We start from the raw sequence: 27,185 nt of genomic DNA on the forward strand, positions 1-27,185 counted from the left end.
AGATGCCCCCAGCCCACTTCTACATAAAGGGCCAAATGAGGACATAAAGGCACCAGAAAGCGTTGGGATGGGCAGGGCCCGGGCCCCACTGACAGAGGGAGGCACGGAGGCTCGAAGAGGGTGGTGGGTGTCCCAGGTGCTTGGCTGTCCTGATTCTTGGTCGAGGTGCAGAGGACCTGCCAGAGCCACGGAACCCAGTGTCTGCGGGAAAGTCAGGCCACTGGGCACAGTGGTCAGTCAACGGGGGAGGGGACACAGTGGATGGGGCTTCTGTCCCCCGGGCTAGGGCTCTGTCCTGACCTGCCCCTTGGCTGACTGTGGGACCCCTCTGAACCTCAGTCTCTTCTTCCATCCAGTGGGCCCCCAGCTCCAAATCTGGCAGGGCTGCTCACGGGGGGAAAGGGCAGACTGGGTCATCCAGCATGTTGAGGGGCACATGTTGAGAGGTGAGGACTCACTCTCCTGCTCCCAGACTGGGGTGGCCTCCCCCTCAGGGTTCACACAGCCCACTGTACAGGTGGGCAAACCGAGGCCCAGAGGGAGCAGCCACTCCTCCCACCCAGATCACATAGTGATAGAAGCAGGGGTGGCAGCCCCCATAAATGCTTCCTCCCCGTGTCCCCACCCATTTCCCAGGGGCTGACTTCTCGGCAGAGCTTAGGGGTGTCGGCCCCCCGGGGGCTGTGAGCCCAGCAAGGGGCAGCCTCAAAGCCAAAGGATGGGGTGGACCAGGTGTGGAACCCGAGGACTCCACAGGAAACAGAAAGGAAGGCCTGCCACCGGAAGCTGCCCCCTTACCTCCAGGCCTTACCTGCCCAGGTGCAGCTCAGATGCCCACAGGTGCCGGTGGGAACTCCACCAACTCCCTCACCCACAGCACTGGGGTGAGTCTGAGGGATGCGTGGGCCGCAGACAGGAGAAACCAGCTCCCTGGGCTCTGTGAGCCTCACACCGGCGGCGCCCTACCCGCTGGCCTGGCCGTACCCTCCCCACGCAGGTGAAATCCAAGAACTCCAGGCCCTGGGGCTGTTCACACTGTTTATTTGCGTCTCTGGGAAAGTCAAGAACATTGGGGCCTCATCACACATTGAAAGCAGAGCGGGCAGCAAGGGCACTTCAGCGGAGGCTCACAGCTCGAGGACTCAGGTGGAGTCGAGGAGGAAGGGGGGGTTCCATGGCCACTGCTCAGGGTCACCTCAGAGAGGGCCTCTCATCCCAGCCACCCAGGGGCAGAGCCGAGATGGGGACCCAGGCTGAGGTCCAGGGCGGCCCCTGCACCCACCCTGCTGAGGTGGGAGGCGGCCTGGGCCCTGGGCACCAGGCTGCAGGTCCCTAGGGGAGGGGCCGAGATGGGGCCTGGTCATCCACAGCCCACACGAGAGGGCCTGTGAGCATGTGCACTAATGTGCCTCTGGGGACGAGTGTGGCTGCAACCAGGGAGATGTGTCTGTACATCTAGGTGTCAGCTGCCCCCAGGAGGGGAGCCCCTCGCCCCTCACCGCTTCCAGTGAGAGGGGGGCAGGCGCACATCAGGCTGGGAAGCAAATGGGGGTCTCCAGCTGCAACCCAGGGGAAGCTCCCTGTCCCAGGTGGTGTGCCCCCCTCCACTGCCCAGAATGAGCCAAGCCCAGCAGAGCTGGCGGTGGGCCTGATCTCTGGGGTACGGGTGGGGAGACCCAGGACCCTGGTCCAAGCAGGCTGGAGAAGGGGCCAGGCCAGGGGCAGTCCCCCAGGGTCCCTGAATTAGCACCAGGAGGAAGGAGGGCCCAGAGGGGGTGGGAGCTCAGGACATAAAGGGGCTCACGTGGCCCTGCCTTGTTCAGGAGGCAGCTCGAAGACCCCCGGCCCAGCCCGGCCAGAAGACAGCACAGCGGTCACGGCCCTCCTGAGTGGGTGGCATATCCTCAGGGCTCCCCCTTCCCAGGTTGCATCGTCCACTGGCTGCGCCCACATAGAGCATTGGGGGGAGGGGCACATCAGGCTGGGGTGTCCAGCGGGGCCCGTACTCCATTCCGAGACCTCGAGCTTGGGCTCCCCAAAGAGGCACAGCCTCAGCCCAACTGCCCGAGATCTGGACCCAGCGCCTTGGCCAGGGAACGCCCCCCCACTTCCAGAGGCTGAGCGGAGACAGAGCAGGCCCCCAGAACCCCTGGCTCCCGGGACCCCTCTCCGGCAGGGTGTCCCCTCAGGGACCTCATTGGAGGTGGCAGGAAGGCACAGGCAGGAGGCCCAGAGGGAGGTGGGCTGGCCTGGGGCTGCTTGGAGGCTCCAGGTCACACCAGCCAGGACCGCTGTGGGCAAGAGCCGCATCTGTGGAGCTGCCGTGACATGGGGGGGCCCTCGTTTGGGGAGAAGCGGGTGTGTCCGTGTCTCTCCTACCAGGCGTGGGTACACGGCTCAGTGGTTTAGGGTGTGTGGGGGGGTGACGGGAGGGGGGAACCCCTGTCCCTCTCTTTCCGGTGAAAGAAAACTCAGAAGGAACGTGTGAAGACACAGCATGTCCTGGGCCCGTGACTGTGGGTGGAGGGTGGACGGGCGCCAGGAGGGCCGGGCCGTGTGGGTGTCTGGTGTGGAGGGCGGGGCCGGGGTCTGGGGGTCCGGGTGGGTCACATAATGGAGCAGCATTTGCAGCGCTGCTTCTTCATGTCGAGGTCCTGGGGGTCGCTGGCAGGGGCCTCGAGCCCCACCTGGTTCTCTTCCCTGGAGCCCTCGGTGGCAGGGGGCTCGGCCGCACTGCCGTTGGGCGGGGCGGGCTCCTTGGGCTCGGCCGCGTCCTCAATGACCACCAGCTCTGCGGTGATGGTGTCCTGCAAGCCCAGCACCTTCTGGGTCTCAGCCTCATCCTCCACATTCTGGTAGCCCATGAAGATCATGGTGACCGGGGGCTCCTGGCCCGGCTGGATGCCAGGAGGGCCTGACGTGGCCTCGCCGGGCTGGGCCTGAACTCCAGTGATCTCCCGCCTGGACGGCGTGGTCCGGACTGCCTCCTCCGACGGCCCCCGGGGCTCTGCTGACCCGGCCGCAGACCCTGCCTCGCTCAGCGTGACCTCGTCCGCCTTGTGGATGAGTTCGTCCACCTCCGAGGAGCTCAGCGGGTGAATCCCATTCTCCGCCGTGCCGTCCACGGCGTGGACCACTGGCATGTGGGGGGAGAGAAGGAGAGAGTGAGCTGGTTCCCAGACAGGAGGGGAGGCCTGGCAAGGCTAAGAGCCACCTCTAGGCTCAAGGGGAATCATAAACTAAATTACACCTTTGGAACCAATTGACAATCAAAGCTCCTGCGGGCATCTGTGGGCACAGGCAAATTGGTGCACAGAGGAAAATGTATAGGCACAAAAGCATGTTAGAAACCAAGCAAGAATAAATGAATCGGGATTTTATTGTCTCGCAGTTTGAAGCATTTCCCTATTCCCCAGTCAACTTGCTCCCAGGTGATTACCTTGCAAAGTAGGTCTGTTTTTTTCCGTCGCAAAGACGGAGAAAATGGAGTTCAGAGAAGGGTAGTTAACGAGCCCCACGTCACACAGCCGGCTGCGGCCGGACCCTGCTCTTTCTACCGGTCTAGGCATTCCTTTCATGAGGACTTGCGGGGATTCTGATTTCCTCCTTCCTTGAGCTCATGTGGACGATCTTGAATTAAAGTTTAGTTCATTCACCCATCTTTCCTGTTTTCTAGTCAATGCCCCAAAGGCTATGCATTTTCCTCTGAGCTCTGTTTCGGCTGCGGTTCATGGATTACTTTACGTCATTCTGTTTCAAGTGTAAATATCTTATAATTTCCATTTTGACTGATTGCCTCTTTAAGCCAAGATTTATTTAGAAGAGCGTTTTTCAATTTGGGGGAGCGGGGGACTGTGGTCCAGGAAAACAGAGTGTAAGACACAACCTTGTAACAGGACATGGTCACTTTCCGAAAATGCTCCACCCTTGTTTGAAAAGAATGTGTATTCTCCACTGGGCAGAGTTTTATGTGTGCAGTCAAGCTTGCTAAGTGTATTTTCCAATCTCTCCGGCTTTTGTCCCCCGTGTCCCGCTGATGTGTCATTTTCTAACCTGTGTTACAGTCTCTGAGGACCGCACTTCGGCACCCGGGAGGAGTCCCAGCTGTGGTCTGATGCCAGCCTCAGATCACAGCCCTTCTAGAAACACAGCTGCCCAGCTGCTCAGCATGGAGGGAGGGACACACTGGACACCCCGGGGACTCGCCTCCTCCCAGGCCAAGGTTCAGGCTTGGCCAGTCTCTGGCTTCTGGCCAGAAGGAAAGTGCTTTCCACTCTCAGTTTCCAAATCCCTGGGGAGGGGCGTCCATGCATCAAGGCCTTGCAGTGACTTCGGGCTCGAGGCCCAGAGGGTGGGGTGTGCCCAGGTCACACAGACCCAAGCTAGGTATTTCCCACTGGCCACTGCCCCAGGGTAGGAATCCGAGCCCTTGGTTGCCATGGAAACGGATCACCTTCCCATTGCTAAGCAACAGAGTCCAGTCTGGCGGGTCCTGAATCCCCAGGGGTTGGGCCAGGCGGGGCTCAGCGGCCAAGGTGAGGACCTTCTGTGAGCACAGACATCTCTGCTCCTTGGCCCTGTGCGGTCTCACCCTTGTCCAGGAAATGGGGCAGCTGGGACGTGCCCGGGAACCACACAGCCCGTGAGAACTGGAGCTGGGATTCTACTTGGGTCGATGCCCCCAAATTACAGCACAGCTGGGCTGTGACAAGACCCCTTTGATAGCATCCTGGATATCCCAGAGGCCTGAAGCTCTAAGAACACGGGGCTTTGGGAATCAAAACCACAGTGAGATACCACTTCACACCCACTAGGATGGCAATAATAATAATAACAATTTAAAAATGGTCAATGATGAGGGTTGTTGAGGATGTGGAGAAATTGGAACCCTAACGCACGGCTGGTGGGAAAGTAAAATGGTGCAGCCACTGTGGAAAACACCCCAGCAGTTCCTCAGATGGTTAAACCTAGAGTCCCCACGTGACCCAGCAGTTCCGTGCCTAGGTATCACCCGAGAGAAGCGAAGACATACGCCCCCACGAAAACTTGTACAGCATAAAACCGAAAGGTGGAAACATTCCAAACATCCATCAGCTGATGACTCGATAAACAAAATGGGGTCCATCCATACGCTGGAATATTACTCGGCCATAAAATATAAACATGGATGAACCCTGAAAACGTAATGCTCAGTAAGAGTGGCCAGACATAAAAGGCCACACGGTGTGTGATTCCATAGACGGCAAAGGTCCGGAACAGGCAAATCCACGGATGGAGAGTGGATTCGTGGTTGCCGTGGTGGGGATGGGGCAGGGGTGGGGCTTCTATCTGGGGAACAGAAATGTTCTGGGATCAGCTCGTGAGGGTGTACAACATGGTGAATATTCCAAAACCCACTGAGCTGTATGCTGAATTGTACGGGTGTCCTGCATCCTCTCTCTCCAAATTCCATAGTCTCACGAGGGCAGCATGTACAGACTCACTAATGGACCCTGAGGCTGAGCTGTGCTAATTCTATACTTGACTCAAGGGACCAGCTCTGGGGACCCCATGTCCTGAAGAAAGCAAATGTTTGCCTTGACTTCAAATGTACTTTTAACATCTTCTTAAAATGTTATCTTTACTAAGGTAGGTTTGCCTCTATCCCTGGCATCACAGCAAACGTTGCCCCAGATGTCCCCTCCCCCGTCAGGTCATGCCGAAAGTAAACAAAAGTTTAAGTGCCAAGATGTTTACGAGATGGCTGTCTAAATTCTGACAGATTTCACAGTTTAAAGGAAAGTTTTCCTTAGTTAAAAAAAAAAAAGTGAATTTTACGTTCTGTGAATTATATAGAGAGAGAGGCAGGCACTCAGGAGCTTCTGCGGAAGGCTGCCCTCTCCTGCCGTTCCCAGCTTCCTTGTGGGTATTTCCCACAGCCTGCTCCCCTCCCAGCCGCTAGAGGGAACCCTAAAAACCAAACCAGATCTCAGCACCGTGGCCCCTGCCACCCCCGCCAAGGCTCACCATCCCCCTCCACACTCCGCATCAGCCGCATGGGCTCCTCTCGATTCCCCAGCCCAGCAAACTCCATCCCACCTCAGGGCCTTTGCACATGCTGTGTCCTCACCAGGCGCACTGCTCCCGCACGCCCACTGTGCCCCTTCTCACCTCCTCTGCCCCCTCCCCGCACTGCTGGACCCTCACTCGGCCCCCTCCGCACCTCTGGGGTTTTTTTTTTTTTTTTGTAGCCTTTACTACAACAGTAACTATTTAAATGAGTTATCTGTGAAATCGGGGTTGAAGGGCTGGGCCCTCTGGCCGGGAAGCACCCAGGACAGCAGGCGCCACTCAGGATGGGCCTCCCCAGCCCAGCCTGGCGCTGGCCACGCCTCCAGGTGGGTCCTTGGATGGAGGGAGGACTGGGCCTCAGGCTCTGGCGGGGCGGTGGCGGGGCGGGGGAGGGGCGCGTACCTTTGGTCTCGTCCTCGTAGACCTTGATGCCCTGAGGGAGGCGCTCCCGGGGGAGCACGGTGGTGCTGGACAGCACCCGGGTCTCCCCTGTCACCTTGTCCTTCTCCACCGTGATCTCCACCGAGTACATGGCTGGCACGAGAGGCACGGGTCACGCCGCGGCCCACCTGCCCATGTGCCCCCCGCCGGGCTGCAGCGAAGCCAGGAAGGGGAGCCGGCAGCGCACAGCCAAGCAGCAGGTGCCCTCGACGCGGCCCCCCCCCCCAGCTCAGCGTCCTTCCCTAGCTCCCCAGTCCCGTGGGCGAGGGGTCTGAATTCCTGTGCTGGTGATCCGAGGACACCCCGGCCACCCCGCCCCGTCTGCAAAGTCTTGAACTGTCCCAGTGACTCACCCTGGCCCACTCCAGCCAGGGCTGGAACGCGGGTGAGCAAGCTCGCGCCCCACAATGTTCTGGACTGCCGCGTTCTCTGTGCTGCACGTCTAAGTCGACTACTGATATAGCGATATTCTCATCTGCTCCACTGTGCAGAGGGGATGATTCCCTCTGGACGCGAATGCAGTCACAACCCGTTAAGGCCATCGCTCAACAGCCAGCATCTGACCCCGTTGTGCAGACATCGTCTGCCCGGGGTCCCCAGCCCTCCTCCATGAAGGGGCCCACATCACCACGGCCAAGACCCCTCCCAACCTGCCCCTCCCAGGTCCTCCCATTTCTCACAAGGACACCTCCGTTCTCCCTCCTCCCTCTCTCACCACTCCCACACCCCCTCCTCGGTCCATCTGCAAATTCCTGGGTGCTGCCTTGAGGACTCCCAGAACCCGCCCACTTTTCGTGCCTCCGCAGCCCCTGCGCGGGGGGGGGGGGGGGGGGGGGAGAAGAGCTGCATCCGCCCCCACCATTCCCCAGCCCTCCCCCATCTCCCCACTGTCCCCCACAGTCCTCCTGGACCATCTGCCCCACCATTTCCTCCTTCATCCCTTCCCTTCATCCCCCCACCATCCTTCCCCCTCCCCGCCATGCCTACCACTTCCCCCCACCATCCCTCGCCATCATCCCCCCATCCCCCACACAATAACCCGCCATCCTCCACCATTTACGCCCCACCTTCACGCCCCCCCCACCCCTCCCGGACCCCCGCCGTCCCCTCCGCCCTGTCTCCCGCCGCCGCCCACGGCCTGTTCTCCCCGAAGCCGCCAGGGAGCGCCTGTGAGAACGCAGCGGGGCGCGTCCCTGCTCTGCCAGCCGCCCTGAGGGCTCACACGCCACCCCCCACCCCCACCCCTGGCCCTGCATGGCCTGACCCGCCCGGTCCCCTCCTCGCCCTCATCTCCTCCCCCTCCCCGCCTCACTCAGGCTGCTCCAACCAGCACTGGCCTCCGCGCGGTCCTACCCACCCGCCAGGCGCAGTGCTGTCCCAGAGCCTTTGCACTGGCGGTGACCCCTCCTGGTGTGACCTCCGCCCCACCTGCATGCCTCGCGCCCTCACTTCGAGTCCTTGTTCAAATGTCACCTCCTAAGTTAGGCCTCCCCTGAGCCCTTTAATTCAAATGGTCCCCTCTCCAGCTCCCCGTGCTCTGCTGTATCCTCTCTGTAAGTTAACCATACAGGCTCTCACTCCCGTCAGAACCCCTGCTCTCCTGGCTGCGTCTCTCCTGCCTGGCTCACAGCAGGTGCTCAGCAAGCATCATAGAATGAATAAGTGGGTGAAGGATGCTCTGTAATCCCACATCCCTCTGAAGCCTGACACCCCACCATCAGACATACAGTTGGGCAGGTTGTGCACTGCTCAAGGTCACCGGCTGGGGGCCTCTGGCTTTGCTCTTGGGCAGGGCTGCTCTAACTGGCACACCCCCTTCTGTTGGCCACCCCCGGTGTCATCACGCCCTGGTCTTCGCTGCCCCCCTTGGTTCTGTGCCTCCAAACTAACTTCGGGGACAGCAGCAACAGGGTTCTGCCGTTCGTCCTGACTTCTGCTCACTCTCGTTACTGGGTTTGTGCTGGGCCCTGGGCACGAGGTCACTACAATCCCCCCCCCCAACCCGGTGCCAGCCGTCATGTGATCAAGCAGGGATGTGAACCTGACCTTGTAGAGCGCTGAGCACTAATTCGGACTGCCCTGCTTGGTTACTTCCAGGGACAGGGTGCTCACTCCCTCTCCCAAGGTGGGCCGACGATGATGAAGGAGGGAAGGTTTGCAGTGAGCGTGCGAGCCTGTGCCCGCCTCCCTCCTCCCGGGTCCCAGGAGCGAGCGGCGAGGTTGGGGGATGGAAGCCAGGAGGGGCATCAGGTTAGAAATGCCATGCGAGGGGGCCCATCTTCTCGGGGAAGCTGAGCTGGCTTGTGACGGATGTGCCAAAGCAGAGGGGGCGCCCGGCCCCACCCAGGCTCAGAGCTGCGGCCTTGGTCCAGCCACCCACCCATAACCACAGCCCCCACCAGGTACTGCTGAGGAAGCGTCTGCATCCGACCTGGCCCCCTGACCTGGACCCCCAGGCCCCCCAGGGCTGACACTCAGCCCAGGACAGTGGCTGGACATGGGTCTGAGCCTGGGGCCAACCCACCGGCCTTCATCATGGTGGAGCCTTCAACCGTCCTCAGGGGGGTGTTGGAGATTCGCTTCTCTGCTCGGGGGGGCAAAAGGGAGAGAGAGAGACAGATTCAGATGAGAAAACACACAGATTTCCCCCCCTGCAAGACATGTGGACACCCCCCGGATACATGGACTCCCCCCAGGCACGTGGTAATCCCCCCAGGCACATGGACACACCCCAGACACGTGGACACGCTCAGGCATGTGGAGACACCCCCAGACACTGAGACCACCCTCCCACACACTCACCCAGACACCTGGATCCTCCCCCTAACACGTGCATGCACCTGGACCCCTCCGCACATGTGTGCATGCCCAGAACCCCCGAACACACATGGGATCGCTCCCCCCAAAGAAAACACACTTCAGCCCCACAGTCCGTTGCCCATCTCTTTGACCCAAATGATTTTCACAAAATCCCTGAGAAGCCTGCATGGATTTTTTTTTTTAATTATTAATTTTTAATTCCACAGTAAGACAAGGAGACATTCTCTCCTCATGAATAATTAACTCATGACAAATCAGGCCAAAGACACTTCTGGCTACCACCTCCAATCCTGGCTGGTGGCGCTCTTTCCATGCCTTTACACACAGAAATAGAGACGCTCAATATATATTTTAAAATACAACATGTTAAAGAAATTTAATATACTTAGTAATATAGTTAATAAACTGTTACAGCTAACTGTATGTATTTAAATGTCATGTGAACATGTGAAGTGTTTGTAGATGTATACACTATATACCTGTAATAAATCGGGGCGGGGGGGCTTTTTTGTTTCCTGGACGGCAGTCTTCTGCACCTGTGTGTGTGGGACCACTGTCTTTTTATTTTATTTTACATTTTGTTTTATTTATGGACGGCAGTCTTCTGCACCTGTGTGTGTGGGACCACTGTCTTTTTATTTTATTTTACATTTTGTTTTATTTATTTTTTAAGGCTGTGCCACGCAGCTTGCAGAGTCTTAGTTCCCTGACCAGGGACTGAACCCGGGCTCCATCAGTGAAAGTGCTGAGTCCTAAACACTGGACCGCCAGGGAAGTCCCAGGACCCTTGTCCTTTTAAATAGCGCACTATCTCCAGGACAGCCAGGACCCTGGTGTCTCAGCCCCACCAATCCAGTTTTACAGATGCGAAAACTGAAGCCCACCCACCTGCCCTGGAGCCCAGAGCAAGTGGGTGTGGAACAGGGGCAGGGCCGGCCAAGGGCAGGTACCCCGCGTGGACAGGATGGACCCACCCCAGGGCTAAGACCTCAGCCAGACACGCCCCGGCAAAGCCAGTTTCCTCACCTGTAACACAGGTGCTGCAGCAGCCCCACCCAGGGATGTTGTGAAAATTCGATGAAATGATATTAAGGGGCACTGGGCCGGCTCAAAGTCGGGGCTCGCTGAGAACAATGACAATGCGAGTCATTGTGCTATTATTTTTACTTTTTAGCAACAATAGCACCTTAAAGTCACCCTCCCCTGCCTGCCATCCCCCATCTGGCCAGCAGAGGGCGCCGGGGCTCGGCCCGCCCCTTCCCGAAGACGTACCTTTGGGCGTGCCCACCGGGGCCTGCAAAAAAGAACGGAGAGGTCAGGGGTGCCGGCGCCCCCTCCCACATGACCAGTGTCCCACCTGCCGAGGCCGGAGCCTGGGGAGGGCCTGGCTGAGAGGTGACCCCATCACAGGGGCTGTCTCCTCCTGGACCGATCCCCCAGACAGCCAGAAAGGTCCCAGCCTGCTCAGAAGCCTCCCGGGGCTCCCAGAGCTCCCAGAACAAAGTCCAACCCTTCCTGGTGAGCCCCAGGGCTTGTGCCAGCGGAGACCTACCCACCGGCCTCTCCTGCCTCCTCCCATCCCTGGCCAGCGTCCCTGGTCTCCTCGCTGTTACATGAGCAGTGTCCCTCCGCTTCGAAGGCCCTTCCTGGATTTCCACTTGGCTGGCTGCTCGCTCAGCCCCCTGACCACCCAACCTAAAGGTGGCTCCCCGACCCCATCCTGGACTGTCCCTCAGGTTACCATGTTACTTACCTAGCCAGGAGGTGGGCATCGTGAGGGCAGAGACCACTCCAGCACGCAGTCTGTGCTCAATCAACCTCACGGAAAACCCCCTCTCGAGTCCGAGCCTGGAGAACTCCTACTCAACCTTCAAAACCCATCTCTGGGAAGCCTGCCCAGCCCTCCCATGAATCAGACACCTCAATGGGGACTCCACAGCACCCCATGCTCCCCCACAATAGGTCCGACCACCTTCCTGTGCTTGCAGTTGCCTGATCATGCCCGTCTGCCCACTCAGCAACAGCTCAGGGAGGCCAGGGCCTGGGTCTACGTCCTCTTGGTCTGCCCCAACCAAGCCTTGGGAAACAGTGAGGGTAGGTCTGTAGGCTCCAGACTGAAGCTATCAGAGCAGCAGCTGGAGAAGGACTGGGGCACACAGCAGGGATGTCTCCCCAGCTGCAGCTCATCTGGGGTGGGGGTAACAAGGGTGGATGGGGGCAGAGGAGGCGTGTCCCACAGCCCCGAGTCCTGAAGACAACAAAGGTGGTTGGGAGGCTTCTACATTTGCCTTAACACACTGTGGCAACCACGAGCTCGGGGTCCAGAGTTCCAGGGTCTGGTTTCACCTGAACCTGGTTGGATGTCACACCAGGGAATCAATGGCTGAGCCCAGGAAAGACCACTCCTCAGCTGTGCGGCCTTGAGCCAGTCTCTCAACCCCTCTGGGCCTCAGTCTTTCATTTATTTTATTTTTTCTGGCTGCACTACGTGGCATGCGGGATATTAGTTCCCTGACCAGGGATCAAACCCGTGCCCCCTGCAGTGGAAGCGCTGCACTGGACCGCCAGGGAATTCCCCGGGCCTCAGTCTTTGCCTTCCATCTAATGGGGACGCTGCTCGCACCTGAAAGGGCTGTTGTGGGGATTAGACAGGTGATGCCTGCTGTGCTCACGAACGTGAGAAAGATGCCAAGCAGGGAAAGACCCTTTACCCGTGAAATGCTGGTTTTCCACTGACTCACTGACCCCCCCAGGACACCCCCGCACGGCAGGGAAACCGAGGCCCAGGGAGGCAAAGCAAAGCATGCTGGTCACGCAGCTGGGAAGTGGCCAGGCTGGGATCTGGATGCGCCACTGGCCACAGCCCCAGAGGCGGCGAGGGCGTCTGGATCTGGGCCAGCAGGGCGGCGCCCCGGGAACCTCTTACCTGCTGAGAATTCAGCACAGCCTCGGCCCTCTGGTCCTCCTGGGCGGGGCGTGGGGCCGGGGCGGGGGCGGGGGTACGGGCAGGGCTCGGGGCTGCCGGGCTCTCCTTGGCGGCGGCCGGCAGCGCATCCGCGTTCTCCAGCTCCTCGATCTCCTGCTCCAGCCTGGGGAGGGCGCACGAGGTGACCACCCTGCCGGGCACTTACGGTGCCTAGCACCGCCCGGCACATCCCAGAAGGGCCTCCTTAACTTGGATGTTTCCTAACGACCTTGCGAGGTGTCCTCCTTCCCGCTCATGGCAGGGGAAATGGAGTCCTGGAGCAGTGCCATCAGGCCGCAGAGCGGGGACCCGAACCCAGGGGCCGGCTGGTCCCTGGATCCCTGCACCGCCCGTGCCACTGGTTACTCCTGTTTTTGCTTCCAACAGACTCTCCTTTTTCCCACTCAAATACATTTATTTTTACAGGAATCTTCATCTCTCCAGGGAAACTGGAAAAACCATGTTACTTTCCAAGTATTAGAAGATAATGGTGCACATAAACCCAGTGAAAACAAGACAGGCATATTCAATCCCGCCTGAAGTGTCACCTGCCTGAGCCTTTGGGCTGCAGACGTCAAAGGCACTCAGCACCCGGGGTCACGTTCTCCTTGAAGACTCAGGACAGACCGCGGGTCAGTCTGCAGCCCCCTAACAAAGTGAGCCCAGGTTGGCAGGCTAGACACAGCTGGGGTCAGCCTGGAGGGCTTCCAGGAGGAGGTGTCCAGTGGGGACACTGAGCAGGCAAAATGCAGGTGATGGAACCACCCGAGGAGTGGGTTGCCCCGTCAGGAAGAAAGCCAAGGCCCCCGAAAGCCAGCCACACAGTAGGCTCAAGGGCAGGCCCTCCCCTGGCACAGGGCTGTACCCAGCAGGGTGGGAGGGGCAGGAGACCACCTGGCCCAGCCCCCGGTGGCCGGTGATTCCCATCCACCTTCCATCCCACCCGCAAGAGCCTTCGGCCTGCTCAGTCCCTACCACCTCTCCCGGGCCCATTTCAGCCCCGCCTCCATCTGGGCACACAGGTCACAGGTGGGAAAACTGAGGCCTGGGGAAGGGAATCCCAGCCAATACTCTCCCACTTTCTTCCAGATGAAACACATCCAGACAGGATCCCAAGGTCCCCGCTGCGGGGCCCGCCTCAGCGTCCGCTGGCTGGCGGGCTGGCCCATGCCTCTAGGGCCTTCCCTGGCCCAGCGGACACTGGAATTTTGGCTGTCACTTCCCTCCGCATGACCCCGCTGCCCCGGGAGCTGAGCCTGGGCCGCCGGCCTGCCTGCCCGGAAACTCCTCCGGGCCTTTTGTCCCAGCCCAGGGCGATGGTCACTTTCCCCGGCCTGCCCCCTCCCCCGGCTTCCTGCAGGCCCAGCTGCAGTGCCTCCGCGGCTCCATCAGCGCCGGGAAGAGCCAGCTGGGCTGGCGCCAGGAAGCCTAGGGGGAGGCCGCATCTCCCACGCTCAGAGATGCACCGTCGCCCTGCCTCCTCACGCCCCGCTGCGGGGTGGAGAGGAGGAGGGGTCACACAGGCAGCACACCCCCCTTCCCCGAGCCTGGGTGGGAGGCTCCTCCCACAGCGCCCCCTCCACCCGGGCACAGGGGCCCGCGGGTGGATCCCACTCCTTGGGCATCTCACCGAGCCCTCCGCGGCTGCCGCGGCCCCACCCACCTGGAGATGGATTCTTCCAGCAGTCGCGCCTTCTGCTCGTCCTCCTGCATCTGTCTCCTCATGTCCTCGTCCCCCTCCGAGGCTGAGGACGGCGTCCCCGCCAGCAGCCAGCGTTCCCGCAGCGCCTTGGACTGGGACAGTGGGGACCAAGGTCAAAGTCAGGGTCGGGGCTGGGGTCAGGTTGAGGTGGCGGTCAGGGTCAGGTTAGGGTCTGAGTCAGGACTGGGATCAGAATAGGGGTCACCTCAGCCTTCCTGCCCCCCTGCTCCGGCCAAGGCCGGGGTCCCTGGACGCTGCCGCCCCCTCCCTGGCCGAGGCTCCGCCCGGACCTTCAGGTGCTGCAGCTGCCGCCGGTCGTCCTCCAGCTGCCGGCGCCTGTTCTCGATCTCCGCCTGCCTCCGCCGCTTCTCCTGACAGACGGACCACGCGGTCAGGGCGGGCGTGGGGCGCGGAGACCCCACAAACGCCCAGTCTTTGCCCACATGGATCCCGCTTTTTCTGTAAATGGCATCCCACTGGCCCCCCCACCTATGCCCCAGACTGTGCCATCTACCTGCCCCCCTCCTGTCCCCCTCCACCTCCCCGCAGCTTGTCCCCCCACCTTCCCCCCCCCCCCACATGCCAGCACAGTCTCTCCCCTGCAGGTGGGCTGCCCAGGGGCTCTGCGAGGGCTCTCGGCCTGAGAGTCCACATTCTGAGGACTAAGGGGATCTCGACATTTTCATTTTGTGGGGAAGTACCAGCAGGCACTCAAGTTTCCCACTCCACACTGGGGTTCTGCGTCCTGGAGCCCCAGGCTGGGTGTGGGGAGCCCCTGAGACCCCAGGTCCCCCCAGCCTGCCCCCACTGGCCACACCATCCTCGGGACCAGGAAAAACTCACTGCAATGGCCTGGAGCCGCTCCTGCTGGGACGTGGTCTCTGCCACCAGGACCCTGGGGGGACAGAAAAGGTCAAGTGAGGTAGGGGGTCCACCCCAACCCTGCTTTTGGCAGATCCAGTTCCAATCCCCACCCTGTGTCTTCCTGCTGGGTGAGCCGGAGTTTCCCATCCGCGGCATAGGGCCATTACCCACCCCCCTCAGAGGCACCAGCCTCCTCTCCCTGCAGCCTTTTTTTTTTTTTTTAAGTCTTTATTGAATTTGTTACAATATTGCTTCTGTTTTACGTTTTGGTTTTTTGGCCAGGAGGTAAGTGGGATCTTAGTGCCCCAACCAGGGATGGAACCCTCACCCCCTGCATCGTGTTGACTTAAAAAAATATATATGCACAATGTGAGAGTTGCAAGTTTTGGTTTTTTTTTTCTTCCCGGACCGGGGCACGAACCCGTGTTCCCTGCATCGGCAGGCGGACTCTCAACCACTGCGCCACCAGGGAAGCCCGGGAATTAAGTTTTATTGGGGGCAAAATGAGGACTGCAGCCCGGGAGACAGAGCTTCAGATAACTCTGAGAAACGGCTCCGAGGAGGCGAGGGGGGAAGCCAGGACATCTAGGAGTTTTGCAACAAGGGCAGGTAGTCGGGAACGTCAAAAGATTATAGTTAATTACAGAAAACCAGGACTTCCCTGGTGACACAGTGGTTAAGAACCCACCTGCCAATGCAAGGGTCACGGGTTCAAGCCCTGGTCCAGGAAGATCCCACATGCTGCGGAGCAACTCAGCCTGTGCACCACAACTACTGAGCCCGCGCACCTAGAGCCCGTGCTCCGCAGCAAGAGAGGCCACCGCAATGAGAAGCCCGCGCACCGCGATGAAGAGTAGCTGCTCCCGCAACTAGAGAAAGCCCGCGCGCAGCAACGAAGACCCAACGCAGCCAAAGATAAATTTTAAAAAAACCTACGTGTCGTAAAATAACCTTTAAAAAAATAAAAGATAAAGAAAATCAGATATCTCAAGTTAAGGAGTTTAGCGCTTTTCCGTGTATGGGAAGATGCAACAGTCTGGGCTCACTGAAACCATTCCTTTGATGTGCACCTCAGCTCTCTGGGGCCAGTATCCTGCCACATCCTGAGCTTCCTCAGGGCTCACCGCAGGGAGCGGCTGCAGTCTGACGGCTGCTAGATGGCAGGTATTCTTTTTAGCCCTGAGTTTCCTGAGGGCTCACCGGCTCACGCTGGAGGGCTGCGATCGTTGATGACTGTGACATCCTTTGTTTATTGATATGGCAGGAAATATTCCATTTATACGTATTCCATTCCATTTATAAATATTCCACTTATCAATTGGAAGGAGGGAGTCCCAACCACCGGACCACCAGGGAAGTCCCCTCCAAGCAGCCTTATTCCCGCATTAATTCCTCCCAACAAACCCTCCTGCCACCCCTCGGGGCAGGGCCAAGGGACATGAGGAGTGAGGCCCAGTCTAGAGACCTAGGAAGGGCATTGAAGCTGGGCTTCTGAGGATTCATAGGAGTTCCCTGGGAATCAAAGCCTGGAGAAGAGTGTCTCAGGAAGAGCAGTATCACCTTTCCGCTCAGACGGAGAGCCTGACCGAGACCGCCCCCTCCTCAGCCTCAGCATTCTCCAGCCCTGGGAGGGACACTTGGGGGAGGAAGGACCCTGAAGCCCCACCCCACAACCTTTGGCCGGCAAAGTCCTCGATGCTGTCCTGGGATTTCTGGCGCTTCTCACACTCGCCTCACCTGGAGTCTCCCAGGACTCCAAAAGGCCCAGAGACAGCTGTGAGCCTCCCAAAAACACACAGCAAAAAAGCAGCAAAGCTGAAATTCAACCCCAGGCTCCCTTCTCATCCCATCCACATTTTGTTTGTTTGATTTTTTTGCTGCGCCGCACAGCTCGCGGGACCTTAGCTCCCTGACCATGAATTGAACCTGGACCCTGGCAGTGAAAGTGCTGAGTCCTAACCACCGGACCACCGGGGAATTGCCCCATCCATGTGCAGTTTTAGCCTTAAACTGGTATGCAGTAGGAGCTGGATAAATGTAAGGTGCCCTTAAAGGGACAGGACCTCACGCTGTTGAGGCTCTGGGGCCTTCTGTGGGGGCACGGGGCCAGCAGGAGGCCCAGGACCTGGAGGATGAGTCATCCCTGCTCTCCTGCATCCCCCCTCCCCACCTGGTGGGGGAAGAGGAGCTTTCAGAGCCTGACACTTCCCTTCCCAGTCTCCGGTCTGGAAGCTGCACACAGTAGGTGCAGTGAAATGACTGGACCCCTGAAGCCCAGAACATCCTCTCCAACGGGCCTCAGAATCACCTCACGCGTCCAGGGCCGCTGTGACAATGCAAAAGGGGGGTGGGGGGCGGAGGGTCTCAAGCCCAAGCGGGGGGCTTTGGGACCGTCCGCCTCAAATCCCCAATGACCACAGGGCCACTCTTGGACGCCCCGTCTCATGGGCGAGGGCCTGGCGGGCACGAAGGGGTTCTGAGCATGGGAGCCACAACCCCCCGCCTGTCCCCCCATTTGCCCCGAGCCCCTTATCTTCACGGGCACGGCAGGCACTGAAATTACAGACCGTGTTTGGGCCCCACCCACTCCTTGGCCTTGTATCAGGGCCACCCCGAGGCCTCCACAGACCCTGTGGGTCTGGCCTCGGTTTCTCCATCAGCACACCCCAGCTCCGGACGCTCCTGTATGTCTCCCGCCTGCTGTGGCTCGGAAGGGAAACAGGCCCCAAGTCGCAGAGCGCTCGGGGTCTACCCCGACCCAAGCCCCCGCCCCCGCCCTCCCCCCCCACCCCCCGCCGGGCGGCTGCCAGGTGGACATCCATCCCGGGCTGCAGTGCCCCAGCCGGCCGCCCCACTAGGGTTCGGTGGTTTCCTGGCCTTGCTGAGACCGGTGAAGTCATCAGGCTCCCACGCCCCAGCCAGGTGACCCCACCCAGCTCCTCCCTCCCGAGGAGGCACCTCCTCCCCTCCCAGGGGCCCAGCAGTACCAGCTGCACCCTCTGCAGTTTCCCCCGTCCTTCCTCAGGGAGGCTGGGTTCAGCTGGGTGGAGTTCAAGACAGGCTTGATCCAGCTATCTGACTCAGTTGCCCTTCCTGAAGGGCCAGGCCAGCTGGATTTCTGGGTCTGCCCCTTCACCCTGTGTGACGCCGGCAGGGTGCCACCCCCTGAGCTCCCCACACAGGCCTGTTTCCTCAACTCTTGCAGACGCCACACTTCCCATCCCAGCCCAGGCCTCCACCATCACCTGCCACCTCCCTGCCCCCCTGACAGCCCACAGCCAGAGGCAGCTTCTCCAAATGAGAATCCAAACCGGTCGCTCTCCTGCTCTCAAGTCCCCCAGGCTCCCACCACCCTTTGCAAAACACCACAAGGCCCAGCCCGCACCCCCTTCCCTGCCCTGGCGCCCTCCACTCTCCCTCCCGCTCACTCTGTTCCGGCCACCAGGACCTGCTGGCTATGCCTGCCCTGCACCAAGTTCATCCCTACCTCAGGGCCTTTGCACTTGATGTTCCCTCTGCCTGCTACACGCTTCCCATAGCTGGAAACTGAGGCCCACAGAGGGCGAGTCACTTGCCCAAAGTCACACAGCTAGGAAGTGAGAGCTGGGGTTCAAACTACAACTGCCCAGCTCCAGGCCACACCACAGGGCTTCCCCTTTCCCAGCCCCAGCGCGGCCTCCAGGGACCCACTCAAGCAGGAGGCAGAGTTGGGGGAGGGGGCATAGCCGCTGAGACCCTAGTGCAAATAGGGCCATGGCGGGCAGAGTTACCAAGCCGCCTAATGCCGGGTCCCCACCCTGACAGGCAGGTGGCCATTCGGGCCAGACACAGGGACACAGGGATGGTTGTGAGGTCAGCTTTCCAGGTTGGAGACAAGGCGGGCAGTGTCCTCGCTAGGGCGGCCAGTCCCTGCCGGGCCAAGCGAGGGCAGGGGAAGGTCAGGCGGACACACGAAGGAGAGGCGCCGGACCAGGCAGAGAATTTCTATCCCTCCCCATCCGCCTGGCTGTCTCAGCCCAGACAGCCCGAGGGGCGCAGGCTGTGAGCCCCACTCAGGTGCCCTTCCCCGGGCCTGGGGGCGCCAGAGCCGCCCCGGGCGCGGCCGCCGCCTCTGGTGATGGATGGCTGGGCCCACGGGAGGCGGTCGCCCTGGCAACCGCGCCATCCCCATGGCAACGCCGAGGCCTGCAGGCGCGCGGGGGTGGGGCCGGCGCCAAGCATCTCCAGTCCCCAGCCCTGCGCTGGGGGCCTGAGGGGCTTCCGGCCTCGGGCGTCAGGGGCTGCCTAAACAGGGTGGGACTTGGATGGATAACAGGGTCTCCCCGACCCCTGCTGCAGCGGGGAGGGCTCCCCGTTCTGGTTTTAGGTGCGTCTGCCCAGGGAGGGGCTTCTACCCGGGAAGGGTCTGAACCCGCCCTCGGTGTGAGGCAGCCGAGGTCAAGCGAAGATAATGTTCAGCATCATAAATCCGAAAAGTAAAACAAAATAGGACGATGGAACCCTAATAAAACAGCAATACAATAGGAACACCTTCCCCAGCGCTAACCATCTTCCGCGGGCGGGCCTCAGCCCCACTTTACAGAAGGGAAAACTGAGTCTGGGGAGGAGCGGGGTCTGTACACATTTGCTCAGCGTCCAGTCTCCTGAAGATCCTGTGAGGCACGTGGGATAATTATGGCTGTTTTATCAATGAATGGACTAAAGCATCTAAATGGTGAAGTGGGGACCTGGACCCAGGCAGGGTCGGGCACACGGAGCGCAGGGTCTCCCTGAGGTCTGGCGCGGGTAGGGGTGGTCAGTGGGATGGTTGAGATGCTCACTTGGGCTCGGTGAGGGAAGCAGAGGCCAGATTACAAAAGATTTTACAAGCTGGGCGCAGAAGCTGAATTTTGGCTAAAACGCATGGGGAGGGTTTAGCGCAGCATGGCGGCTGCCTCCGCTGGCTGTGTGACCCGGGGCAAGCCACGAGCGTCTCTGAGCCTGCACCGGCTCCTCTGGGCAATGGGCCGCAGCTCGCAGCTGCTGGTGGAGGGACATGCCCTCTGTCAGGACGCCCACCATCAGCACGCGCAGGTGTCTGGTCCTTGCGCGATTATTTTTATGGCGCGTGGAGAAAATTCTGGGCTCGAGCAGCCTTGTGGGCGGCTCAGGACTCGGCGAGGGCGTCGGCTGGGAGCGCGTGAGATAATCCTGCTCCAGGAGATGAGCTAATGAGACCCAAACCCAGCGAGCCAGGCAGAGGCCTCAGCGTTTCGGGCGTTTATTTTTTAAAGGCCCAGAGAGGTTACACAACCAGCTCAAGGTCACCCAGCGGGCAGGAGGGACCAGGGGAGGGAGGTGGGAGGCCGGTGTGTGTGTGGGTGACACTTGTCTTTCCAGAGCCCACTCCTGGGCAGCTCCAGCAGGAATGAGGGGGTCCCAGTCCAGACAGGCGAGGAGCCCAGCGCTGGAACATTCCTGTGCTGATTGAAAGGAAACAGCTGACAACGACCTTGGCCACAGGTGGGGGGGTGGGGGAGAGGCAGAGTCACGCGGTGCCGGGTGTGGGGGGTGAGAGGGAGCCCAGCGGCCCCTTCCCCCATTGGGTGGGGGATGGAGTGGGGGGAGGCTGGTTCCCAGCCCCAGACTGGGTTCCTCCTAAGCGCCAGCACCTTCCTCGCTCCAGACCCTCCCGCAGTCCTGTCACCCTGAGTGAACCTCAGCCTCTCAGCACGCAGTTCAAGCCCCTGTGTTTGTCCCTCACCCTTCCCCAGTTCCCTGCCTTCCCCTTTCTCTCCTCCACCTCCAATCTCAGCTCAAACACAGCTGCCTCTTTCAGGAAGCCTTCCTAGGTCTCTCCCCTCATCAGGAAGGAATCCCCCTTCTCGAAGCCCCTCAGCACTCAGCACGAGTGGGCCCCCGGGAACACGGCTGTCATTGGTGAGGTGAACAGCCCATGAGGCGTGGGCTTTCTAGAAGCTTCAAGGCAGAGAGACATCTCCACTCCCATGGTGGGGACCAAGGTTGGAGCAGGTCCCAGACCCAGGGGAGCAAATCTGTTGCCTATTAACCTGGGATGGGGAGGGGTGAGCTGGACCCTGCCCTGGGCCCTCACAACAGGATGGGGCAGCAGGGAATGAATGCGGGCCCTTCGGCTTCAGGCAAATCCAGCAGCAGAGACCAGCCCCAAAGTCCCAAGGTCCCTCCCACCCCTCACTTGGCTGCTCCCACCACCTCAAACATTCCAGGCACGATCCCACCTCAGGGCCTTTGCACTGACCGTGTCCCCAGGCCTGGGGCACTTCTCTGCCAGGTCTCCAAGGGGCTCACTGACTCCCTCGGGCCTGTCTTCAGATGTCACCTCCTCACTCAGGCCTCCTCTGACCCTAATTAACCCCAGCACCTCCCAACACCGCCCCCTAGCCCTCACCATCAGGAAACACCTAATAATTTAACTTATTCTGTTGATTTCTCCACAATGACAGTGACTGTCTCTTTTTGTCCCTGCCGTGTCCCCAACAGTTGGTACACAGCAAGTACTCAATAAATGTCCACTGGGCCAGCACATCAATTAGGGTCCTTCCATTTCCAGTGGAGGAACCCACCTAAGGGTTCCCCACCCTTGTCACATTCCTGCCACCCCCAGGGACCATCTGTACTGTGATCACTTCCTTTTTTTAAAGAAACTCACTGTCACATCTTACATTTATCTAAAACAGGACCTGGGCGCCTCACATCCAAGAAAGGACAGAGGACATGCCCCAACCACCTCGGACGTGACTTACAAATTAATATATAAAGCGATCCAAATGCCCATCAACGGATGATGGATAAACACAATGTGGTCCCTCCAAACATGGGAGCACCACTCAGCCCTGAAAACGGGCAAAGCCCTGACACTCGCTACAACGTGATGGACCCTGAGAACACGATGCTCAGTGAGAGAAGCCAGACACAGAAGGACACACAGTGTGTGATTCCATTGATGGGAAACGTCCAGAACAGGCCAGTCCACAGACACAGAGTGGATTCGTGGTTGTCAGGGGCTGGGGAGGGGGTGGGGAGTGACTGCTGACGGGGACGGGGTTTTCTGGGGCTGATGGAACGTTCTGGAATTAGCAGTGATGGCTGTACAACTCTGAATGTGCTGAAAACACTGAATTGTACACTTTAAATAGGTGAATTGTGTGGTGTGTGAATGATATCTCAAAAAAGCTGGTAAGAATAAAGATATACATAGATACAGCAGAAATGCTGGCCCTCTCACCAAGGGCCTTGCTGGGGCCAGAGCTGGGGTCCTGCCCACCCCACGGGGCATTGTAAGGCCCTGCCAGCCATGCCCCGAGGCTCTGCAGGGTCAGAAGGATCTGAACACAAACTGACCTGGTCATCACCTGCCCGCTCCCTGACAAGTGTTACCAGAAGCCTCCCGCCAAGCCAGCTGCCCTCCCCCCACCGCCCAGGCTGGGCTCCCAGGCCTGCCCTCACTCTGGTCCTCGTGTGTCTTGCCCACCACGGGGCTTGGCTTGGGCTTCGCCTCCCAGTACCTGTCCCAGTCCAGACTGGTCCAGTGATGGGCTCTGACTTGCCCTGAGTTTCTGCTTGAAACCTGTCTGGCAGGAGACAGACGCCACAGCCCAGTTCTCCACTCCTCAGGCACCATGACCTCCACCCAGCCATCTCGTGCCGCGTGGAGACCCCTCTGAAGCATGGCCAGGGTGCACTCTAGCCTCCCAGCACATGCAGGGGCTGGGCCATCTTGCCCTGACCAGGACACCGTCCCTGTGGGCAGCTCTGACCACCACAAAGTTCTGAAGTCAGCGGACGCCGACCCAGACATCAGGTCCTGCCGCCCCTCCCCCGGCTCTCGCTTTTCTCCCCAAGTTGCTCACACTGTCCCTGTCCAGGCTGAGATCTGACTTGCTTCTCCCTGCTCTGGACCCTCTGCTGCCAGAACCTCTTTCTGGTGCCTGGGTAAGAACCTCACTCCTCCCCTGCTCAGATACCATCCATGGCTCCCTGGGGCTCCCCAGCTGGGCACTGTAGGCCCAGAAGGACCTGGCCCCAAGAGCACAAACCAAAGAACACTGCCTTCTCCCAACACATTTCCCACCTCTGGTCCTTTGCACAGACCAGTCTCTCCACCAGGAACACCCTTCTGCCTGCCTGGGTAAGCCCTTAAATATATTTCTCAGAAAAGGTCCATGACAGAATGGACAGGAAACCTTCCCCACACCTCAGAGAAGACCCTCCATGGGCTCCTCCAGACCCAGACCCCTCTGATCCTGCACAGGACTAGGGTGATCAGCAGGGTCTGTTTCTTTTCTTTTCTTTCTTTTTTTTTTTTGCAGTACGCGGGCCTCTCACCGCTGCGGCCTCTCCCGTTGCGGAGCCCAGGCTCCGGACGCGCAGGCTCAGCGGCCGTGGCTCACGGGCCCAGCCGCTCCGCGGCATGTGGGATCTTCCCGGACCAGGGCACGAACCCGTGGACCGGGGCACGAACCCGTGTCCCCTGCATCGGCAGGCGGACTCTCAACCACTGCGCCACCAGGGAAGCCCAGGGAGTGTTTCTTAAAGGAACAGAGGAGGAAATTCCCTTGTGGGACAGTGGTTAGGACTCGGCCCTTTCACTGCTGGGCCCCGGGTTTGATCCCTGGTCGAGGAACTAAGATCCTGCAAGCTGTACGTTGTGGCCAAAACCAACCAACCAACCAACCAAACAAACAAAAACCCAAAACAGATGACAGGCTTCCTGGGTAGAGACAGGATGGAGGGAATAGGGTCCCAGACTTGGAAAAAGGTGACGTGATACTCTTTAAGAAAATCAACCCATTTTCCTGCATCAAAGCCCGAAGCCCTTGAAGATGGGCCCTCCCCATGGGGCTGGGACAGAGCTGTGAGTGGTCCTTACAGGGCCCGATCCCTACAGCACCCACCCTCCCCTAGCTGCACCCCACCCAGGAGGGGCCTGGGTGGGCTCGTGTCTCCATTCACCAGATGAGAAAAGTGAGGCCCAGAGAAGGGGGGTGGTATGACCGAGGCCCATGGGGGGTGAGAAACCCCCTCTCCATGCCCCACTCCAAAGTCAGCAGTCACAGAAGGGGTCCCTGGGGTGGATGCAAGGGCAGATGGCCCCTGGAGCCCAGACCACAACAAAGGCCACCTTCTGTGTAGCCCAGCCAGCCAACCAGGCTGAAAAGCCGATGTCAGGATACCTGGGAGCCCCACAGCCCACAGCCCCCGGATACAGGAATGTGCAAAGACCCCCTCCCCAGCCTTCCCTGTCACCTAAGAGGATGGCCCAGGAGCAAATGCCAACATCACCCCTTTCTGGCTGTGTGGCCTCAGGCATGTCGCGTCACCTCTCTGTGCCTCAGTTTCCCCACCTCACAGGGCTGCTATAAGGACCAAGTATGTCCCCGTGGACAAAGCACTCAGAACAGGGCCTGGTATACAGCAAGCGCTCAATGACTGTTAAGTAAAGAAATCACACCTGCACATCTCAGACCACCTTCCCGCATTCCTGCCACCACCTCTAGTATCAGCTGCCTGTCCCTTCCCTTCAAATCCACTCACTGTTTAAATCCAACCCCTTTGTTTTCAAAGGCAACAAAGTCACATCGTTACCCAGACTGAGAAAACCAGAAGCCACTACCACACACATCAGAGTAAAAACATAAAAAAAAAAAAAAAATAGATACACGATGAAAAGAAAAACTTGTTATTAAGTTCAATTATCACTGGGTACTGCTGCCTTTTAACTGGTTCTGCTTCTCATTAAAGGGAGATTCGCAAGTGTGAAAGCAGCCTTAAGAACCCACTTAGCACCCAGTGGAGACGTTCTCCTTGAAACTGTCCAGGCCTCAGGGCGGTCAGGGCTCTGGGAAGGTCCCGACCCAACTCTGCTCTCCTGCTCTGCTCTCCTGCTCCGTCCCGGGGTCTGAGCCTTCCCCTCACCCGGGAGAGGGGTTTGGACATCTGAGGTGGCTGCTCCCAGCTAAAATATCTTTATTTACCAGCCGGGGCCTGAGGGTCCCAGAGGAGAAGCACCTCACCCTCACGTGGGCCACACAGCAAATCCTCCCCATAGCACATGCACCCAGCTCCGGATCCCCCACCCAGGCCCCACCCTTGTCCCACCTTCAGAGCACCACCCAGCGCCCACGCGGCCTGCCTCGTAAGAATCCTTTCATTCTTAAGTTAATGAAAATTCGTTTAATCCTTAAATCAACGAAAAATTGTCAGAGTCGTAAACGTCTCTTTAAAAGAAACTTTCCAGCACCACCATAAGCCGCCACCATCTCCCGCGATGGCAAAATCCATGGAAACGGAAGGAGGTGGACGATTGCGTCCTAGCGGCTGCTGCCTCCGCGCCTGGAGCCTGCTCTGCCCTCGTGGAGAAGGACGGAGAGCCTGGGCAGGTGTTCACGTAGGGCGGCACCAGATGGAGCCTCTCCCCACCCATCGTCACCCCGGAGTGCTGGGGACTGGAGATCTCGCACGGCTATTTAGGCGGTTAACGCCAAGTCCTGTCCCACGCCTGCACCCAGAAAAGCCAGCGACCTGCCTAACGGTGGACCCACAGCACCATATCTGACCCATGACCAAGAAGGCCTGGGGGCAGGGCAGCAAGCACCCGGGGGCCCTCCGTGTGCTGTGTGACCATGGGCCAGCAGCTGCCCCTCTCTGGGCCTCCATAACCTCATCGAGAATGAAAGGGGGGCTCGAAAGGAAACAATGGGGTCCATCCGGAATATCTCACTCCTCTGCTCTGAGTGGGCGTTTCCTCCCTCTTCACCCCTCCTCCCCCAGGCAGCCCCCTCCCCGGGGCCACACCCTGCCTAGGGCCTGCTGTGGGCAGGCCCACAGGCTCCCCTTGGGCCCCAAGAGCAGATAAACAAGTGAGGGGAACGCAGCAGACTGGTCTGGGCCCCGGCTCCCCTGAGCCCCTGGCTGGGCTCCCGGGGCCGGGCTGGGCCTTTGTCTGGGTTTTCAAAAGCAGAGGACATAGGGTGTCGCCTTCCTGGGAGGGGGGCAGGCAGGAGGCAGCGGCTCCCACCCAGCTGAGGGTGTGGCGGGTCACGGGTGAATCCCTGGAGGAAAGTTGCAGGCTCAGAAAACACACCCAGTGGGAAGGGCAGAGGAGCCGGGCCGGGTGGGCTGGCTGGACCTCCATGTCCGGCCCCAGGCAGGGTGGGGACCCGGCCCACAGTGGGGCAGCTGCTGGCCCTGGGACAGGGTAGGTGGGCTGCGGGACACCAGACACCCCCTTCCCAGCCCCCTGCCCACGTAAACGCACCCCACAACCTCCCTGCATCCACCTGTGGGAGTGGGGGTGTGGGGGGATGCCCTGACGCCAGGAAGAGACGACCTGCGTGGGAAGCGACCAGGCACACTCACTGGGCACCTCCTGGTGCAGGACCGGCTGCCCGGCAGCTCCTCACCCAAGCCCCCAGACCCAGGCTGCCCACCGCATTCGCACGGGGGCCAGCGGGCTCTTGGCTACATCATTTGGGGCCCCACCTCGGGGGACACTTTCCCCAGGAAGACATGAGACCCAAGCTCCCCTGCTGGAAAGCACCTGGTCCTCTGGTCTCACACACATCCCAGACCTGGAAGCCTGGAGAAAAGCCCCCTACAAGCCGGGACTTCGGGCGGGTGGATCCCCGCCTTAGCAGGGGCTCCGGACAGCACTTGAGGCCCTTGGGGAGGGCAGCCAGGCGAGGGAGGACCGGCCGGTGCGCATGCAGGGTGCAGGGCACGGCGAGCTCAGGCTGGGGGTGGGGGAGTGAGCTCACGGCCGGCCGGGGCAGTGGGGAGGGTCGCCCCATCGCCCCAAGTGGACGAGGGCCTGCCCCGGGGGCGCGGGCCGAGCGCGGGCGGAGACACAGCGCATCCCCTCCCCACCCGCGCGCGCGTCCCGGGCCGCCCCCAGCCGCTGCCGCCCGAGTCCCCAGGAACCCGTGGGCCGCCGGGGCCGAATCGTGGGGAGGCCTGGGTCGGGCACGACCCAGCCCGAGTCCCTCCCGGGCTGAGCGGGGATCCCGGAAGCCCCGTGTCACCTCCCTGCCCGCGCGGTGGCGGCGGGAGTGGGGGCCTCAGCCTCCCCGGCGCCCCCGGCCCGAGCGCGTTACTCACTCCATCTCCCCGCCGAGGTCCGTGGGTCCGCGAGGCCGGGCGGCGGGGGCGCGCGGGGAGTACCGGCGGGCCGGCGGGCTAAGGCCTGGCGGCCTGGGCAGAACGGCGCGGGGGCGGCTGCACCGGCGCGGGCATCGCCCCGCGCGCGGCTGTTTATTGTCCGCGCGGCGGCGGGCGCGGGGGGTGGGCTGGGCGCGCGCGCCGCCGCCGCCGCGTTTCGCTCGC

The 27,185-nt window shown here is 60.3% G+C and overlaps 1 protein-coding gene across 4 annotated transcripts; it reads right to left on the reverse strand.

Annotated features, from left to right (window-relative positions):
• Positions 1 to 538: 538 nt before the first annotated feature.
• PALM (paralemmin) lies at positions 539 to 27,143 on the reverse strand. Of its 4 annotated transcripts, XM_079918188.1 has the most exons (9): positions 26,961 to 27,143; positions 14,823 to 14,874; positions 14,270 to 14,350; positions 13,941 to 14,071; positions 12,239 to 12,401; positions 10,585 to 10,606; positions 9,017 to 9,076; positions 6,454 to 6,585; positions 539 to 3,136 (listed from the first exon to the last, which is right to left on the reverse strand). In XM_079918188.1, the coding sequence occupies exons 1-9, from the start codon at positions 26,963 to 26,965 to the stop codon at positions 2,607 to 2,609; spliced, it is 1,176 nt and encodes a 391-aa protein (XP_079774314.1). In that variant the 5' UTR covers positions 26,966 to 27,143; the 3' UTR covers positions 539 to 2,606. The 4 variants fall into 4 exon arrangements, with proteins under 4 accessions (XP_079774314.1, XP_079774316.1, XP_079774317.1 ...); XM_079918190.1 differs by lacking the exon at positions 6,454 to 6,585; XM_079918191.1 differs by lacking the exons at positions 6,454 to 6,585; positions 9,017 to 9,076.
• Between the last annotated feature and the right edge of the window lie 42 nt (positions 27,144 to 27,185).

This window comes from Stenella coeruleoalba, assembly GCF_951394435.1.
Source record: "Stenella coeruleoalba genome assembly, chromosome: 3".
NCBI classification, from domain to species: Eukaryota; Metazoa; Chordata; class Mammalia; order Artiodactyla; family Delphinidae; genus Stenella; species Stenella coeruleoalba.